An 18489-nucleotide genomic window follows, 5' to 3' on the forward strand; every position below is an offset into this window, starting at 1 on the left:
GGGGCCAGGTGGCCTCATCGCCCCAGGTGGCCTCATCACCCCAGGTGGAAAAAAAGGTGAGGAAGGAATTCTGCTCACCGTGGGCGTCCCAGTTCCCAGTTGTTCAGAGGAAAGCAGGAAGCTTTAGCAGTCCAAATCCAAGAAGCCTGATCCCAACAGGAGAAAAGGAACCTCTCTCCTCGAGTTCAGCCGGAGAGCTGTAAGAGTTCTCCTACCCCCAGTGTCCTCCTACTTGCCGAAAAACAAAAGCAGGACTCCACCTTTCCCTAATGGGGCCATCAGGTTGCTTCAGCTAGTCCTTTGTCTCCAGCTCTTAACAGCTAATAGGAGAGCCATCCCGGCTAGCTTAACATAATAATGGGAAAAATTTCTAAACCTCGACAACCCACAACATGCTCCAATGCCATATTTACTGCTCCTTACTTCTCACACTCCACCCCTTTTCCAAATTAATGGAATATCTACACCTTTCCCCCCCCAAGGACAAGGAAGGAAGCTACTCATCTTCTCTCCCTGTTCAGAAGATGTTTCCCCACTACCACTATTTATGCATGCCATTTATGAAATATGACATCAAAGAACTGGAAATCCTTCCTTTTCTCCATAACTTGAGAACTTCAAAGGAGCACAGTAGGAGCACTTCTCCAATTAACATTTACCCAGCACATTCCACCTCCTCATTCCCTTAACACATCTGAGTCACAACCACCAGTTCAAGTGACTGGAAATTAACCTATTAAAGCAATGATTTATAAAGTTAGATTAATTTGAAACATAACTTCACAGAAACCTACATCTGGAAAATCAGAGATTCCTCCAGAAACAAAGGGATTTTATTTATGCCAGAGAAGACCTGTAGAGAGATGCAGTATCTTATACTGAGTCCACTGATGCAGTAATAAATAAAAAAAGTTTTCACAGAAACAAGCTATTGTTTTAGATTCAGTGTTTAGAGGGCTTTGAAGGTGAGTCTCGGTCCCTTTTCCCAGCAGCATTACTGTTCCTTTCTAGGAAAACAAATGATGAAGTCATTTGCCTTGAATATTTATGGGTTAGGCTTTTGAGGAAAATCAGGATGGAACATTGCTGCCCTCCTTCTCATGATTTGTACCTTCTCTGTCCATTTCTCATTCAAAGTCAAAGCCTGGTCAATAAAATAACCCCCCAATTCAGGACCTTACAGATGAGAAGGTTTCTGCCCACCTGCCCTGTAAGGTTTGTGCCACACACAAGTTCCGTCAAGCTCCATCTGGTGGCTAATCTTAAAAAAAGCTTAGGAAATAAACTTAAAAAGGCTTTAGTTCCACAAGCATTGATGTACCACTCATATACAATTTACAGAACTGTATATTTGATTGCATAATCTTCATTCTTTCTGTTTCTCCCCATCTCTATGAGTGCTACAATCAAGCAGAATCTCCGGGCAGATATTTTTTCTAAACGTCTCATATTAATGGGTCCTAGTTGCAATTAAAATCCATTTCTGGTAATGTAGTTAGTTGTAGACAGGAAAAGTCATAGCTCCATGGCACATCTAAAAGGAAAATTACTCTTCTTGCTCTTTAGTCTCTGACATAGAAAAGTAGAAAGTAATGTGTAAAGGTAATTTTCAACCAATGTTTAGATAAAGTATCAATTATTCAAATCTCAAACAATACTTGGAGTAACTTTTTACTCATACTTTCCAACTCATAAAAACCATAATAATTTTTATCTTTGTATTATCTGGTAGTTTCTCTTATAGGATGTCTCCTATAACTGCTATCATTCTTTACTGTTATAGTACACTATTATTTATTATGATCTATTATCCTTGAGAAATAATTAGAAAATACATTCAAGACATGTAAATCATACTTGGAGCAGCGTGTGATACTGAAATGTTGGAAGAGGCCTTATTTTTGAAAATAGTAAATTTAATAAAAAGTTGAGAGTTGAATTGCTCTCTTAAAGACTTCAGAGACCAAACTGCTCAAATATTTATCTAGAAACAAAAAATTAACCATTAACTATTTCACACAGATGCTGTAGCACAGTACAAAAACCTCTACTATGCACACTTTATTATCATTTCCGGATGTCATCACTAAGTAAGGACAAGTGAAGACTGTCTGCAATTAAAACTTTTATAATAGTTTCAAGACAATTATTATTGCTGATGAACAACTATTTTTTTCCTCTTTTAAGAAGTCCTTCTATTTTTGCCAGATCTCCAAATGAAACTGTTGCAGAACCTCGCTGGGCAGGTTTTGCCTAAAGAAAAAAAAGAAGAAAAAAATACATAAAGGGCTAATTTTAAATTAAGATGTTTTGTAAAAAGCTTTAAAAACCCTCACTTATTTAAATAGTACCTTCAAGGAGAAAATAACAGCTTCACATTACCTGTGACTCATGGTATTTCCAGCCAATCATGTAGTAGATCTGAAAGGTGGCAGGTACAGAGCCATCACTGTTTCCGTACATTTCTGTTAGGGCAGGAAGGGAGAGAGAAAAGGTACAGACCATCAGCTCCAGAAAACACTCAGTTCTCAGAACATCAGAACTGAGCATGACATAGTCATCAAAATGACTCCGGGTGAAAGATCTGGGACAATAAAAATATCCCATACTGGTGCATCAATATAGCTCAAATCCTGGCATTATAATTAAGGTTAAAAATAGCTTATGGTAACAGCATTTTGTTCTGCAGTATTTGGGGTTTTTGGTTTTGTTTTGTTTTTTGTTTGTTTTTTTTACACAAAGGTCATAGAAAAAGACATAGAAAAAATGTTCTTGAAGTCATTTTAGATGAACTCATTGCCTCTCAAATACTGACCTTGGTATATTGCAGCAGCTGCCAGCATTGTCTCCCTGTGTAGCAGAGGTTTTCTATTCCAAGAGCAATTACTCTCCCCCATACCTAAAAATATGTTTTAGCTTTAAGAAAAAGAAGATATAGCACATGCCATGAGTTAAATGTCATGCTCTAAGGACAGATTCTTACTAAACAAGTACAGAATCCTCTGCACTTGACTGTAAGAGAGCACATACCACAGATCATTAGGTGAGTTTCTTATATCTAAGATTCCAAGACTTTCAATTCCTGTGCTTTGCAATTTACAGTTTGCATTGCTAGGAATCATTTCAAATTATTACTTCTTCAGCCTGAATCTTCAAACGTTTAAGCTTTTAAGTACAACTAGTTTTAAGAACGAGTACAAAGAGTTTATTCAGACACATGACCATATTGTTTTAACAAATAACAATTAAAATGACTAGTCCAAGAAATTCAAAATACAAAATAAAATAACCACAATTCTAATCTTTCTAATCACTTACTGCATCTGAATGTTTCTGCTCAGAATAAAAGTTGCCTTTCCATTAAGGAATTACTCCAAACAGCAGTCGATGCAGAGAAGAAATGCCCTGAGTTGCTGTCAGTAACAGACTGCATGTGAATGATTGCTTTACAACCCATGACAAATACAATCAGAATATTAATGATTAACAAAATCCTTACTCAATTTTTGCTGTTTCTCAGCAGACTGCAAATTAAGGATATATTTATTCTCATTCCAAAGCAGTTTGCGGATTGCCCTGGTAATTAGAAAGGTTCACAGGAAAAGTCATTGTGTGGGATACTGGTCCTGTCTCCCTTTAAGGCTTTTCTGCACCTTACATTGAACAGGCTCATGCAGAACGAGAACCCCAGGGAAAAGAACACTCACAGACCATGAACCAGCAAATCTTTGACTTGCGTTTCCCAGCACAAATCTCCTGACAGGCATAATCTCCTGACTCACCAGATAGCAGGAAAAAAAACTAATGCTTCCCCTGTTGCAATAAGATTTATTTCTATTTTTATAAGAAAGGAATTTTTTGTGATGAAGATGGTGAAACACTGGCTCAGGTTACTAAGAGAGGTGGTGGATGATCCACACCTGGAAACATCCCAAGACCAGGTTGATGGAGCTCTGAGCAACCTGATCTAGTTCAAGATGTCCCAGCTCACTGCAGAGTTGGACTAGATGGTTCTTTTCAACCCACATGACTCTATGATTTGGAGTTAAGAAACACACAGTAACACTTCTGCATCTGCTCTGCTGATAAAGAAAACTGATGTTTCCACAAAGAATATACTTGCCTTGTAAGTCTTCCATAACCTCAAATAACCCTGGGTAGTTCACTTGGATTTCATCAGTATCCTAGAAGAATTGAGAAGTTCAGTTTTAGAGCATATCAAGCTAAACCAACAGCATTACAGTACTTTCACAACTATAAGGTGCACGGGATTATAAGGCGCACCTCCGGGAGTCAGCAAATTTCACAACTTTGTACATTATATAAGGTGCACCGGACTGTAAGGCACACTTTTTTTTTTTGCAGCGAGGATCCACACGCAACAAAGTAACAAATCAGTAACAGGGGCTGCCCGCAGTCCGGGGCAGCTCAGGGTTGCCATGGCACGGCCACAGCTCGCACTTCCGAGTTGGCTCGGGGTGGCCACTGGCTCCCTCCCTCCCTGCGCAGCGGCCAGGGCCGACTGCCTCCCTCCCCACGCACCACTCCTACCAGGTCGTCCGCTCCTGCCACGCTGGGCGGTTCCCAGCCCCCCCTCGCCGCTCCAGCTGGGCCAGGGCCGCTGGCTCCCAGCCCTCCTGCATGGCTCCCGCCAGGCTGGGGCTGCCCGCTCCCACCCCCCCCTCACGGCTCGGCGCTCCCGCTGCGTCACCCCGCCTCGTGGCTCCCACTTCCAGGGTGGCAAATTTCGCAACTTTGTACATTATGTAAGGCGCACCGGACTATAAGGCACACTTCCCGGTTTGGGCCAAAATTTTAGTCAAAAGGGTGTGCCTTATACATGTGAAATTACTGTATTTCAACCTTGCTGTACTACCAAACTACTCCCTGCCCATGGCAGGAGGGCTGGAACTAGATGATTTTTAAGGTCCCTTCCAACCCAAACCATCCTACAATTCTACTCATCTCCCTCCTCTGCTCAAATCATGAAGTTCTAGGAAGCATGTACTATTTCAACATTTTTTAAAAGTTTTGCTTAGTAGCCCAAATGCAATAAAATTTTAATTTAAATGCCATTATTTTCCTCTTGGTTTTAGAAGAAAGAGCAAGTGTCTACAATTTTTTTCATGTAGGTCTAACATTCTCTGACATTTCTCCAAGAAAACCATCTAAATTCTGCTGGGCCACGAGCCAAAGGCACACTTCAGTTGGTTCCATTAATCACCACCAAGCCAAAACCAGCGGCAGTCCAGGCTATTTCTGCAGCCTGTTCAGTGAGATGCACCACACACAGAAGGAAGCAGTGTGTTATTACTACATCAGCAAGAAGTGATTTTTTCATATTCTGTGGGAAGATAAGTTGAAAAGATAGTAGAGGATAGTCCAGAAGGCAATCTCTCCTGATGAATTAAGAGCTGTACTGGTTACTGAGCAGTGGAAAGTCTGTGCCTGCCCAATGAGTTTGGGTGTTATAAAAGAGTGGGTTCACTGGTCATGAGTTGCAGTTTGAGATGAAGAGTTTGAGACTGAGTCTGCTGGCTGTGCTTTGATGAGGTAAAGGACATGCAGTCATGCAAGGGGCAGACAAGGTGAGAAGATGCTCTGTGAGGGACAGACAGGGTTAGGTGGCTGGGTCAGAGACAGCTTGGGGGCTAGCCTGTTATGTAGAAGGAAGAAGGAAACTTGCAGAGAGGAGACAGTGCTGTGTGGAGCTGCCTATGAGAAAAGGAGTCAGAGTTGCTTGAGAGAAGTCAACTGAAAGAAGGCACGAGAAGTTTTTAATACAGGACTGATGATAGTGTCAGTCCAGTCCATCTCGACATGATTACTACAATATTCCAGCAGCTCTGACATTCTGGATTGTTCTGCCCGATTGTTTCTTACTTATAATTACCACAGTGAGGGTGTTGAAGCCAGCTCTGGACAGCAGATGTCCCAGATCAGCGACGGCGGTGAAGGGTGACACGTGAGGAGAGAATCCCCCTTCCCTCTCCAGCTCGGCCAGCTGCAGGGAGCAGCGCAGCTCGTACAGAGTGTCCCCCCCAAACATGGCCCCGATGAACACCCCATCTGGCTTCAGCACCTGGTGGATCTGCAAGGCACAAACAGGGCATGGTTTTGCTATGTGAAGTTCTCAGGTTTTTTATCTTGATGAACTCAAAAGCAACCATTGTCAGAGCTGTGACAGACAGCTCTGTTGATTATATTCTGCAGGGCAAGCTGTGACACAGCTTCTGATCACACTGCAAATGAATACTCTGGTTGAACAGAGACTATTTTCTATTTTTAAGTGCAAATCCACAGTCAGGAAATACGGAACAATGGAAATTGAGGGTAAAACCACTTTCAGCAGAATACTCCTAAAACAATATTCTCAATTAATTTACTTCCAAAAGGAGCGTAGATTAAGGTATGCTATTTACTTTGACTTTCTTTTATTTTTTAATGGCTTAAGAGAAATGGAGGCTTTAGTTTACAGTAGTGATCTCTGCACTTCTGAGACAACAGAATACAGTAATTTCACGACTACAAGGCGCACTCTTTTGACTAAAATTTTCCCCTGAACCCGGAAGTGCGCCTTACAGTCCGGTGCGCCTTATCTCATGTACAAAGTTTGGAAATTTGCGAACCCAGAAGTGCGAGTTGTAAGTTGAGCACGGACCCGCGGGAGCCGCGGTCGCTGGGCGGGGGAAACAGGGACCCGGTGCGGCCGCCGGCCGGAGAGAAGCAGGGGGAAGTGGCACGGCCATGGGGAAGTGCCAAGAAGTGCTCTGGGAAAGCGCCGAGAAGCAGCGAGAAAGCGCCCCGGGAAAGCACCGAGAAGCGGCAAAAAAGCACCAAGAAGTGCCAAAAAGCGGCGAAAAAGTGCTGCGGTAAAGCGCTGAGAAGCAGGGAGCCGCCGCCGGCCGGGGGGAAGCTGGGATGCAGCGCGGTCACGCGGCAGGAGCTGTGAGCTGTGCCAGCCGGTGCTGGGGGCGGGCGGGAGTGCTGGGGCCCTCTGCACGGGGAGGGCGCCTGGGGCTGCGTTTAAAGGCCACACCAATCTTTGAAACTTGGTTGCAAATTGAGCACCTGCCAGTAATTCGTTACTTTGCTGCGCGCCACGTGGCTCCTCGCTGCAAAAAAATAGTGTGCCTTATAGTCCGGTGCGCCTTATATGATCAGCAAAGTTGTGAAAGTTGGCGACTCCCGGGGGGTGCGCCTTATAGTCGTGAAATTACTGTAATGCCATTTTTATTATGTCTACGATTACTTATTATTAACTTGCCAAAACAGCAATATCATAACTCAAACACCAAGGCTGACAAGCTGCTCTCTGGTCTCCTAAGTTCTAGCCCCCTTCCTAGCAAGAAGCCAATAAATTCATGCTTTCTTGTTTCCTTAAGAGTTGGAAATTATCTCTGGCTTAGACATTCAGAAGAGCTTGATTTTACAACCAGGTTAACAAGAAAGCAAGCATTTTCAATGCTTTTGAAAAGAAAATATTTTCAATAGTTTTTAAATGAAGTATTAATTAAGCTACCTTTTCTGTGTTAGCAAAAAAGCCTTTAATTGAACAGGTAAGAAAATTAGGCAGCTAAAGGGAGTGGTACCAACACAGGAAATCATGAAAGTTGGCCAAGAAGCCCAGTTCCCTCCCTGTTGTGACACAGTGTCAGTTGTATTTAGTGTGGGAGAAAATACTTGAGACTCTATAGAATACTTAAAACCCAGTGAAAATTGTATATTTCTTTCAAAGTTTTAAGTACTGAATGCATTTCAAGTTATTTTTATTATTTAAGTAACAGTACAGCAGTCCTATTCCTACCAAAAGTTGATAGAACAGCACTGCAATGACTGATCAATTTGAAATAAATGAACAAACAGTAAACTGGTTAATGTTCCTTGTTCTTGCTCCATGTTTTTGATTTGACTAAAGCTCACACCTGCAAGAAAGAGCTGAACTGATTCAAAATAACCAAAACTGTTGGTGAAAATAAAATACATTTCTGTACTCAACAAGCTTCATCTCAAAATGAAAAAAGCCTTGATCTAAGTTGTATTTCAAAATAAACAGCTGAGACATAAAAATAACTCAAGCTCCATAAAGCAGTTCTGGAGAAGTATTGTACTACAGGTATGTACTACAAATAGTAAGAGCTAACAATAAAAATCAATAGCACTGCCTCAGGTGACATTAGTTACCATGATCTCAGCTGTGATCCGAAATATTGTACAAATCTGGTGCTTCAGTTACATATTCAAAATTGATTTTTTGGGGAGCAAATTAGTAGCACTATCAACTAACGCTCCTCAGACTGCCAAAAGTGTTGCAAAAAAAAGCTTGTGCAGAATGTGAGATATTGATGTGCCTCTTATTTAAGGAAGATTTGGAAATAGAGGGTGCTCTCAATTCAAATAATGGTAAGTGTTCATTTAGAGTATTAAAACCCAATTTCTTACCTCTTTGAAAGCTTTAGGAAGGTCATTCACCCAATGTAAACTGAAATAACAGAAGAGTACGTTTTATAATTTCAGATTACATCAAGTTTAGGGAATACCAGTAACTACTTAATTAGCTAAGTAATTTTCAGGAGCCAAAGCCACAAACTGGTTTCTCAAGGTGCAGCCATGCTGAAACACATGCTTGAAACTGATACCAAACAAGAACAGAAGTTTCTCCACATTTTTTTCTTTTTTGGGGAGAAAATACAAGTCCTGGAGACTAGTTTGTCAAAATGCAGGAGTGACAGAAGCTCCAAGTGTTTTGAAGGAAATACAACAAATAAAGCAGAAAGAATAACCAGGACAGCAGATTTTCCTACTGCATGTTCATATTAACTATGCAACTATTAGTTAATTATTAATTACAATTAACTATTTTATTGCTTTTTAACGGACTAGTAATCTTTGTTGGATTTATTTTCTTAAAACTACTCTGGAAAGAACATTATTAACCTTAACAAAGCAAAATAGATTATTAATACATACCTTAAGCTGCTGACAACAAGATCAAACGTATTTTCTTTGAAAGGAAGGAATTCCTCATCGGCTACGACCTTGACTGTCGGGATTTCAGATTCTACAGCATTTTTCTAAAGTTGGGTTGGAAGAAAAACAGCTCATTAGAAACCCCCTTCTTTTGCTTTCCTGCATTACAGAACGGAAGAACTTCGGCATTCAAAAATCTACTTACTAAAGCATTCTCTGCGATATCAACTTGAATAAGTTTTTCAACTGTTTCCTAAAATGAAATTTTAAAAGCCTATTAAATATGCAAATTATTTTTTAAATGGACATAAATAATTTTTTGGCACTTACACCTATTTGTAATAAGTTAGAATATTTTCCACTCTTGATAAAAGCTTTATATAAAGCAGAAAGCACTTTTCCCCACCTAACGTGGCACCTGCTTCCAGGGAGAACAGCTGAGGCAGAAGTGGTGACAGAAAACACATTCTGTAATTTTTGGCACAAATTTGATTAAATATAAACCATGTATTAATAGCCAAAGAAGCACCTTTACTTACAGTGTGGTTCATTAAGAGTAAACTGTTATTGGATTCAAAGTCTCCATAATAACACTTCTCTTTAACAACTAACTATGGTCAATAGATTCACCAAAAAAACACATATCCCTGCACAAAACTAAAAGTTAAGTGTTATAGAACGGATAACTTCCCTTGCACTACCATTTTTCCAGGTTTCAATGGCAATAAACTAAGAATAGCCTGCATAAAACCCAGCTTTGAGCTATAACTACAGGTGTAGGGGTGTGGGGGGGAAGATTTCTCTCATCAAGACTCCTACAATTGTTTTAAATTGTAACAGAGCTCTGTTTGAAAGAGAGGGACACATATGAAATTCCTTTAAACTCTTTTAAGTATGAAGAGACAGTACCTTAGTTAAGTGCTGAGCTATGTAACCTCTTCCAGAGCCAACATCCAAAGCGAGAGGAAACGTCCTAAAGGATAAGATTAGCAATACAAAACATAACCGACTCGTAAAATATTTTAAATTTTAGATTATATTAAGTTTCACCTGCTAATCTCCAAGGGCCTTATCGAGCTCAGCCCAACGAGCATCCTTTTGTGGTACCTCGGGGAAAAGTGCTCTTCATCCAGCGGTTCTCCCCATCCCCTGGGGATGAGGGGAGGGCGGGACACGACGGGGCTCACCTGGTGATGTCAAACACCCGGTCCGCGATCCGGCCGCCAACCTGCGGGGAGAGCCGACGGTCAGAACCGCAGGATCAGTGAGGCTGGAAAAGACCTTTGTGATAATCAAGTACAACCTATTAGTAAACAGCACCTCGTCAACTAAACTATGGCACTGAGTGCCACGTGCAGTCTTTCCTTAAACACCTCCAGGGACGGTGACTCCACCACCTCCCTGGGCAGCCCATTCCAATGTCTGATCACACTTTTCTCTGAAAATATTCCTGATGTCCAACCTAAACGTCCCATGGCGGAGCTTCAGACGACATCCTCTTATCCTCTAGCAAAAGAGACCGACCCTCATCTGGCTACAACTTCACCTCAGGGAGTTCTAGAAGTGATAAGACCATCCCTGAGCCTTCATTTCTCCAGGCTGAACACTCCAGTTCCCTCAGAGGCCTTGTGCTCCAGCCCCGCTGCCCTTCTCTGGACCCCCTCCAGCTTCTCCAAATCGTCCCTGAGCTGCTGGGCCCAGAACTGCCCACAGCACTCGAGTGGACCCTGCCAGCGCCCCCGGCCCCGCACCTCCTCCCGCAGGTAATCGCACTTGGCGGGCTCGGCCTGCAGCGCCGCCCAGTTCTTCTGCTTCCGCTTCAGCCGGCGGTCGAAGGGGTTCAGCGCGCCCGAGCTCGGCGAGGCTCCGGCAGGAGGAGGCGGCGAAGCGGCGGCGGCCCTTGCCGGCAGCGCCCAGAGCAGGCGGCACCATCGCGCCCTCAGCGCCGGCCTGGCCAGGCCCTTCATCGGCTCGGCCTCGCGCGCCCCTCCGCGCACGCGCAGTGCGGGCGGGGAGCCGTGTCCCGCCGCGCACGCGCAGTGATGGGGGGGAACCATGTCCCGCCGCGGCCGCCGTAACGCCGCCGGAAGTGGCCGTGCGGTGGCGGCGTGCGGACAGCGCTGTGAGGGAGCGGTGGGTGCCTGACACGGTCGGTGCGAGCGGAGCGGCCTCGGGGCTCCTCCCGGCGGCCGCCTCCGTCAGTAGGGTCGGGGCGGAGCGGGTGCGGCGGCTGCGGCGGCTGTAGCTGTCTTGGCGCACCTGGTGGTGCTGGTGGGCTGTAGGTACGGTGGGTTAATCTCGTCGAAGGTTGCGTGCCTGGGTCTGGTGGGGAGTCACGGAGGGATGTGTCTGCAGCCCAGGTGCATCTGTTATCGTGGAATCATAGGATGGCCTGGGTTGGAAAGGATCTTAAACACAATCTCGTTTGGAACTCTCTCCCATGGGTAGGGATACCTTCCCCTATCCTACATTGCTCAGAGCCCCATCTAGCCTGGCTATGAACACTTCCAGGGATGAGGCATTCACAGCTTCTCTGGGCGACCTGTATCACTGCCTCACCACGCTCATAGGGAAGAACTTTTTCTTCCTGTCTAATCAAAATCTACCTTCTAATAGGTTGAAGCCATTCCCCTTTGTCCTGTTACTCCAGACCCTTGTAAATAGTCTTTCTCCATCTTTCTTTTAGGTTCCTTTCAGATACTGAAAGGCCACAATTAGGTTTCCTGAGGCCTTCTCTTCTCCAGGCTGAACAATTTCAATTTTCTCAGTCTTTTCTCATTGGAGAGGAACTCTATCCCTCTCTGTCTTGGGGGTGGTCTCTGGACTTACTCTGACAACTCCACATTCTTCCAGTGTTGGGACCCCAGATCTGGACACAGCACTTTAGGTGGGCTCTCACCTAAGCAGAGCAGAGGGGCAGAATTCCCTTGCTCACCTGCTGTCCATGGAGCTTTGGACACAGCCCAGGGCGCATGGGATTTCTGGGCTACCAGCACAGCTGACAAAGCCAAGATTTGTGGCTGAGACTGTGGCAGTTACAGGATTATTTGTGCCTTGTTAAATCTGCTGCTGCATCAAAGCCAACAAGGTGCTGGGTTCCATCAACCAGACATCAGCAGAGATAAAGAAGTCATTATCCCACTTGGTGCTTGTCAGGTCATGTCTGGAATTCTGTGTTCAGGTTTGGTTCCTGCTACAAAAAAATGTCGACAGACTGGAGAGGGTCCAGAGAAGGGCCACAAAGGTGGCCATGTGAGGAAAGGCACAGAGAGCTGGATTTGTTCCACCTTGAGGGAAGAAGGCTCAGGAGAGGCCTTGTCCTCGTGTTCCAGTGTTTAAAAGGTGGCTACAGAGAAGATGGAGACTCTCTTTTTACAAGAAGTCACTAGCAAAAGACAAGGGGTAATAGGTACAAGTTTTTCCTGGGGAGTTTCCATTTAGATACAAGAGGAAAATTTTCCTCAATGAGAACATTCAACCACTGGAGGAATCTCCCCAGGGAAGTGGTGGATTTCCACTTGATTCCCACTTACAAGATTTGGCTGGACAGAGCACTGCACCATCTTGTGTATACAATGCTTTTGCCAAGAAATGTTGGGCCAGGTCGTCTTTGAAGTCCCTTCCAACCAGGTGGTGTGTGATGCTATGAAATTGCCATATATGCTTTTGGAAAGAACTTTTTAGGCACAGGTTAGAAATCCAGCTTTGTTTAATCCTTGTTTTTTTTCAGTTACGTATCTAAATCTATGTTAATTGGTTGAGGTTTTTTTTTATCAGAAATATTTGGGTTTTTTCCATGTTGTAGATGGCCAAGTCTTCAATGGCATCAAAAATATCATCCCAGGAAGAAATCCTGAGCGATGGCAGGTTCAGCTGTGTGGCAAGGGATCCCAGGTTTTGGGAGATGCCTGAAAAGGAACGGAAAGTCAAGATTGACAAGCGATTCCGAGCGATGTTCCATGACAAGAAGTTCAAGCTGAGATACACAGTGGATAAAAGAGGTCGCCCTGTTAACTACACCTCTACAGAGAACCTCAGGAAGTTTTATGCCTTGTCAGAGTCTGACTCTGATCTTTCAGAAAGTGAGAGTAATGAACTCACGGTAAAGAAAAAAAAGAAGAAAGCTAAAGGTAAAGGAGAAGCAGATACTGCTGGTGGCCTCTCAAAGGAGGACAGCAAAAAAACCCAACAGGGAGTGGACCAAACATGTGAAGCTGAGACTAGACTAAATGACCTTAAAAAAGTACAAAAAAGTAAATCTAAGTTGAAAGAGGACTCACAGAAACCTGTAGTGGAAGTTGATCGCTCTCAGGGGAACAAGGACCTTTTACCCAAAAGGGAAAACAAGCAAGGAGATGCATCAAGGGGAAGATCCATTTCAACTCAAGACAAGGAAAAGTCTTCACAAGCAAGTGCTACTAAGTCAGTCAAACCTCCCAGGAGGGACCACCCCCTAGGAGCGAAAATAAAAGAATCAGGTTAGTTGTTCAAATAACCAGGAGAATTCAGCTGTGTTTATTTGGGTCTTGATGCTTTTGTTTTATCCATGGAAGATATTTTGCAAGACTACAGTAATTTCACAACCATAAGGCACACCAGACTATAAGGCGCACCCCCCCCGGAGTCGGCAAAATTTGCGACTTTGTAGATCAGATAAGGCACACCGGACTATAGGGCGCACTTTTTTTTTGCAGCAAGGCTCCGCCCCCAGCTCCCCCCACACGGTTGCTGGCCGAGGCCCCGCCTCAACCCAACAGCCATTGGCCCCCGGGCCCACCTGTACCCAGCAGGCGCAGTGCCGTGGGCCCCTGGGCCCGCCTTCACCTGACTGCCATTTGCCCCCGGGACTGTCTGGACCTGGGAGAGGGGGTGCCGCAGGCCCCCTGGCCCGCCTTCACCTGGCAGCCATGGGCCCCCGGGACTGCCTGGACCCAAGAGGGGGGGTGCTGCAGGCCCAGAGGCCCGCCTTCACCCGGCAGCCATGGGCCCCCAGGCCCACCTCCATCCGGCAGGGGTGGAGCCACGGGCCCCTGGGCCCGCCTCCAGCCGGCTGCCGTGGCACTTCCGGCTCCTCCCACGGCTCATAACTCATACTTCCGGTTTGGCAAATGTCGCAACTTTGTACATGAGATAAGGCACACCGGACTATAAGGCGCACTTCCGGGTTCGAGGGAAAATTTTACTCAAAAGAGTGTGCCTTATAGTCGTGAAATTACTGTAGTTATAAAATCGCTGACTGACACAGTGCTGCTGAAAGATTGGAGTTCGTCAACTCTGTATAGGATCAGTAATCTGTAAGATTGTGAACATCCCCATCCTTTCAGTTGTTGGTGCTGAAATAACTGGTTAGCTATGGAAGCAAAATTTATAACAGCATATACGCTGCTGTATTTATCAAACTGAACAGCAGATATATGAACTGATACCATGAAGGCACATCACAACTTGTGGACTCAAACTGTAAACATGGCAGCATTGAGCCATTAATATTAGACGAGACTAGAAAGAACAGGTAACTTAAAGAAAAACTTTATTTATTTTGCTCAAGCATGTGTATAGCCTCCATTATGAAATAATAGATTTCTACCTGTTGGAGCTGTAATATAAATAAAACAGCAGAATATATAATTACAGTTGAGATTGATAATGCAATTTTGGGCCTAAAGAGTAATTAAATTAGATTAGACCAGACCAGACAAACAAAAGGGGCAATGCTGATGTTTTCTGTTTTGCTTCTGCATTGTTACACCTTTCAGGATTCCTTTAAATAGGTATGAAAAAGCCCTGAAGTTTTCCTTTTTGCAAAGGGTCATGTGTAACTCTAACATAAAAATGTATCCAATGTTTATCTTTCTGTGTGCAGACAGCTGTGACCAAAGTGCAAAATGTAAAAACCAGTTAGAGGAAGAAGGCTCTGCAAGTGAGGATGCAGAATCGGAAGAAGAGGAATCAGAAGATGGTGGAGAAACAGGTGAGGAAGAGGAACCAGAAGATGATGGGGAAATAGGTGAAGATGACAGTGATTCAGAAGATGATGAAGAAAGTGACAGTGGGCCTGATCTAGCCAGAGGCATAGGGAACATTGAAACAAGCTCAGAGGATGATGAGGATTTGAATGAGCTGTTTCCAAAGGAGCCAGAGATCGAGCACTCGTGGCGCGAACTGGATAAAGATGCCCCTCGTGGAGATGAGGTAACAATACTTTGCATGTGAAAAGTTGCTACGTGACAAACTCAGAAATGTTATGAGTTCATCATCTATGGAACAGTTTGTGGAAGTATTTTTCTTAAAGGTTTTTCAGCCTTTTAGTGACAGAATGGAAGTGATGATGAAATTGTCTGACAATGAGAAACTTGCAGTTTTCACTGGTGTCTCCTCTTCCCTTAAGCACACTTAGCTATACCTGTGGATAAGCTATCTACAACTGAAAGGACAAACAAAATTGACCCTTTCAGAAATTCCAGAATTTAAACAGTACTGCTTTTGTTCATTACTGATTTTTTTTTCACTTTCTGAAAATTTAGTTATTTAACTCACACATTAAGAAATTAAGGCATCATGAGACAGTGAAATAGGATTTTACAACTGGCACAATCAGGGTGTAAGAAATGACAGTACTCTAGTGCTTCACAATAGTGATAGTAGTTGCTCCTGAGACTAGCAGTGCTTGATGATAACAAAATCCTAAGCAATTATGTTGTTGTTGCTGCAGTTCGAATTCTGTGATTGAGGCAATCTGTTCTTTGGTACTTCACTATTTATGTCCTTTTTATGTGCTCTGGTAATTTCTGCTTCTCATCTTTGCTAGTTTAAGTGATAAAAAGTCATGACGACAATGCTGCTTTTATTTTTTTCAGCAAAGTGTATTGGTGACTTTGATTTTTACCACTGAGTCTACTAGAGAATTGTGTGTTCCCAACAGAAGTCAACAATTAAACCTATGAATTTTATGTTCTTTCCTTTCAGATTACAAGTAGATTGGCAGTTTGTAATATGGATTGGGATAGGTTGAAGGCTAAGGATTTGCTGGCTCTATTTACTTCTTTCACACCCAAAGGAGGAACAGTGTTTTCTGTTAAGGTAAGACCTGATTTCTAAAACGAAAAAATAGACTACAAAATAAGAAGTAGGACAGTGCTGTGGAGAATGGAAAGAAATATTAATGTGTTTAAAGAGAAACTGTGATGCAATTTAACTTGCTGTAGCAGTCATGTATTTGGCAGAGTTAGAGGCCAAAGCCATTGACTTCTCATGTTTATGAGGTTTGCTCTCAGTGCTGATTTTCTGAGACTAATACTGAAGTTCTCAGTTCTAGTAGGAGGAGACTACATTTCTTGGATTAGTTTAATATTCAGTGGTGTGGCAGATAACCCAACCTTAGGCCTAAAACCCAGCCTTAGACCTTACTAATAAATTGCTTGTATTCTGACCAATTAGATTATATTTTTCCATTACTAGTGTCTGCCTCAACCCTTGAGAAATTTTAATCAGATACCTCTTTCTGAAAAGGGCCACAGTACAATGAACAAATTCAGGGTTCCTGTTGTTCCTCATCTGCCTCAAAATTCCTAGCTGGCAGTTTGGTTATTCTACTGTCTTTTCCCTATGTTAAAATTAGGGAGATACTCAAGTTTATGGAATTGATCCCTTTACTGATCTTAAATAAAAACTGTAAAGTGTAACAGCCTGGAGAGATTTTTTTTTTCTTAGTTAGTGTACATTACACCACAGTTAAAAAACTAGTTTTGTGTTGTTGTATTTGTAGATTTATCCTTCAGAGTTTGGAAAAGAGAGATTGAAAGAGGAAGAGCAAAAAGGACCTGTGGAACTGTTCGAACTTCCAGAGAATACTACAGAGGATGATGGGTACTTGTTTTAATTTTGTCTTCAAATGAGAGATATAACATGTTGAATTCTTAGTGGAGATCCAAATCAACTCCTGTTTCCAGGAGTTCATATGTGGAAGTGTCCTGTGGACACCTTAATTTTTTTACAACAGGCACTGGTTCATTATAAGTGCATTTAATAAATGCCTGTGATGGAACTTGTGAAGATTTGCTTGTTGATGTGAGTTCAGAATTTTATGATGTAGCTCATTGGAATAATCAATGGAACAAATATGTGGGTAGCTTAAAAACCAGCATTTCTCCTCTACAAATTACCATTTGTGCAGTAAACTACCTTAAGTGCTCACTGTCAAAATTCTTACTGGTGAATCAAAAGGGACCTTAGTCCAAGAATTCCCAAACTGAGATTTCTTGAGTGCCACCAGTAACAGCCCTGGCCTCCTAGGCTGAGCTCCTCAGTCCTGCCATTGTCCTGGCTCCTTCAGCCATGTCTTTTATGCCTTTTTAAAACTTCCAATCAAGGTTTTGCTTTGATATTTTTCCAGAATTTCCAGATGTTTGGCAGCCTGACTGAGGCCAAATCCTGCTGTACTGCCCTATATTTAGAAAATCTAGATGCTTCTAAAATAAGGGCAGATCCCTTTGAAGACATTCTCCAGTGCATCAGGAGAGTGTAAGGTGGACGTAGAGCGTGTTCTGAGCTCACCTGCACTCTGTGCATCAAGGTCCACCCTGAAGTGTTGGATTTATTGCTCAGTGGACTGGAGAGCGTCTGGAATCCAACACATAGAAATCCAGGTATCCTGCAGGTACCTGAGTGATACCTGTGCCCTTCAGATTCACTGAACTTCATCCCTGTGACTTTTCAGTGGAGTCAAGTCCAAATTTTACACTTAATAAAACTGTCAGAAATAGTATTTTTACTTGAAAAAAAACTCAATAATGGTGGAACTTTGTACTGTTTAACGTCTAGTTTTCGAAGATTAGGGGAGTAATTGATTGGCACATGCTTTTAATGAGGTGAATTAAAATTAGTTTCTTCACTTTTGCAGGATTTATAGGGAAAAGCTGCGGGAATACCAGTTTAAGCGACTGAAATACTTCTATGCAGTTGTAGAATGTGATTCTCCTGAAACAGCCAATAAAATTTATGAGGAATGTGATGGACTGGAATTTGAAAGTAGCTGTTCTTTCATAGACCTGAGGTAACTCCACTGGTGATATTTTTGCATGTTGGGCCAGGGAGGGTGAACTAAAGGCAGTTTGTAATAATTTGGAGTAAACTATTTTGACTTTATTCTGTAACCAAAATGAGATAGAAAGATAAATTTGGCATCTGGTGAGTTGTCAGATGTTCCCTTGGTTCTTTGTTCTTCTTTTTGACTATTTTTATTGAAATACGGGAACTTCAAGGGGATCTCTGCATATAAAGTCTATTTTCAGAAAAACCAGATAAAAAGTTCTATTTACATCTTGAAGCTTTTGGTACAATTAAGGAAAGTGATAGAATTCAGAAAAATATTTTTTCTTTTTCTCTCCCCAAGGGTGCAGAATTGGGTCTTTTTTGTGATTCTTTACCACAGGGCAAGATTATTGCTGCTGTTGTCACGAAGCTGCAATAGTCCTTGTGAATGAGCTGATGCTCTGATATTTCAAAAGTCGTGTTTGGGAA

The 18489-nt window shown here is 42.9% G+C and overlaps 2 protein-coding genes across 4 annotated transcripts in view; one reads left to right on the plus strand and one right to left on the minus strand.

Annotated features, from left to right (window-relative positions):
• Nucleotides 1–815: 815 nt before the first annotated feature.
• On the minus strand, nucleotides 816–10945 carry NDUFAF5 (NADH:ubiquinone oxidoreductase complex assembly factor 5). Its single transcript, XM_033056252.2, has 11 exons — nucleotides 10722–10945; nucleotides 10158–10198; nucleotides 9880–9943; nucleotides 9176–9223; nucleotides 8971–9074; nucleotides 8443–8482; nucleotides 5894–6091; nucleotides 4124–4184; nucleotides 2816–2899; nucleotides 2383–2465; nucleotides 816–2253 (listed from the first exon to the last, which is right to left on the minus strand). Exons 1-11 carry the CDS (start codon nucleotides 10935–10937, stop codon nucleotides 2167–2169), a joined length of 1026 nt encoding a protein of 341 aa, XP_032912143.1. The 5' UTR covers nucleotides 10938–10945; the 3' UTR covers nucleotides 816–2166.
• An 88-nt stretch (nucleotides 10946–11033) lies between these two features.
• The window catches only part of ESF1 (ESF1 nucleolar pre-rRNA processing protein homolog), a 29919-nt gene continuing 22463 nt past the window's right edge, over nucleotides 11034–18489 (plus strand). Inside the window, exons 1-6 of one of the 3 annotated variants that reach the window (XM_033055994.1) lie at nucleotides 11034–11103; nucleotides 12776–13448; nucleotides 14834–15162; nucleotides 15937–16050; nucleotides 16736–16836; nucleotides 17870–18022. In XM_033055994.1, the coding sequence (XP_032911885.1) occupies nucleotides 12776–13448; nucleotides 14834–15162; nucleotides 15937–16050; nucleotides 16736–16836; nucleotides 17870–18022 (1370 nt within the window). In that variant the 5' untranslated portion in view covers nucleotides 11034–11103. Of the gene's footprint in view, nucleotides 11120–11147; nucleotides 11253–12775; nucleotides 13449–14833; nucleotides 15163–15936; nucleotides 16051–16735; nucleotides 16837–17869; nucleotides 18023–18489 lie in introns of those variants that run through there. The other 2 variants (XM_033055995.1, XM_033055996.2) reach the window with 2 other exon arrangements.

Source organism: Catharus ustulatus, chromosome 3, assembly GCF_009819885.2.
Source record: "Catharus ustulatus isolate bCatUst1 chromosome 3, bCatUst1.pri.v2, whole genome shotgun sequence".
Classification (NCBI taxonomy): domain Eukaryota; kingdom Metazoa; phylum Chordata; class Aves; order Passeriformes; family Turdidae; genus Catharus; species Catharus ustulatus.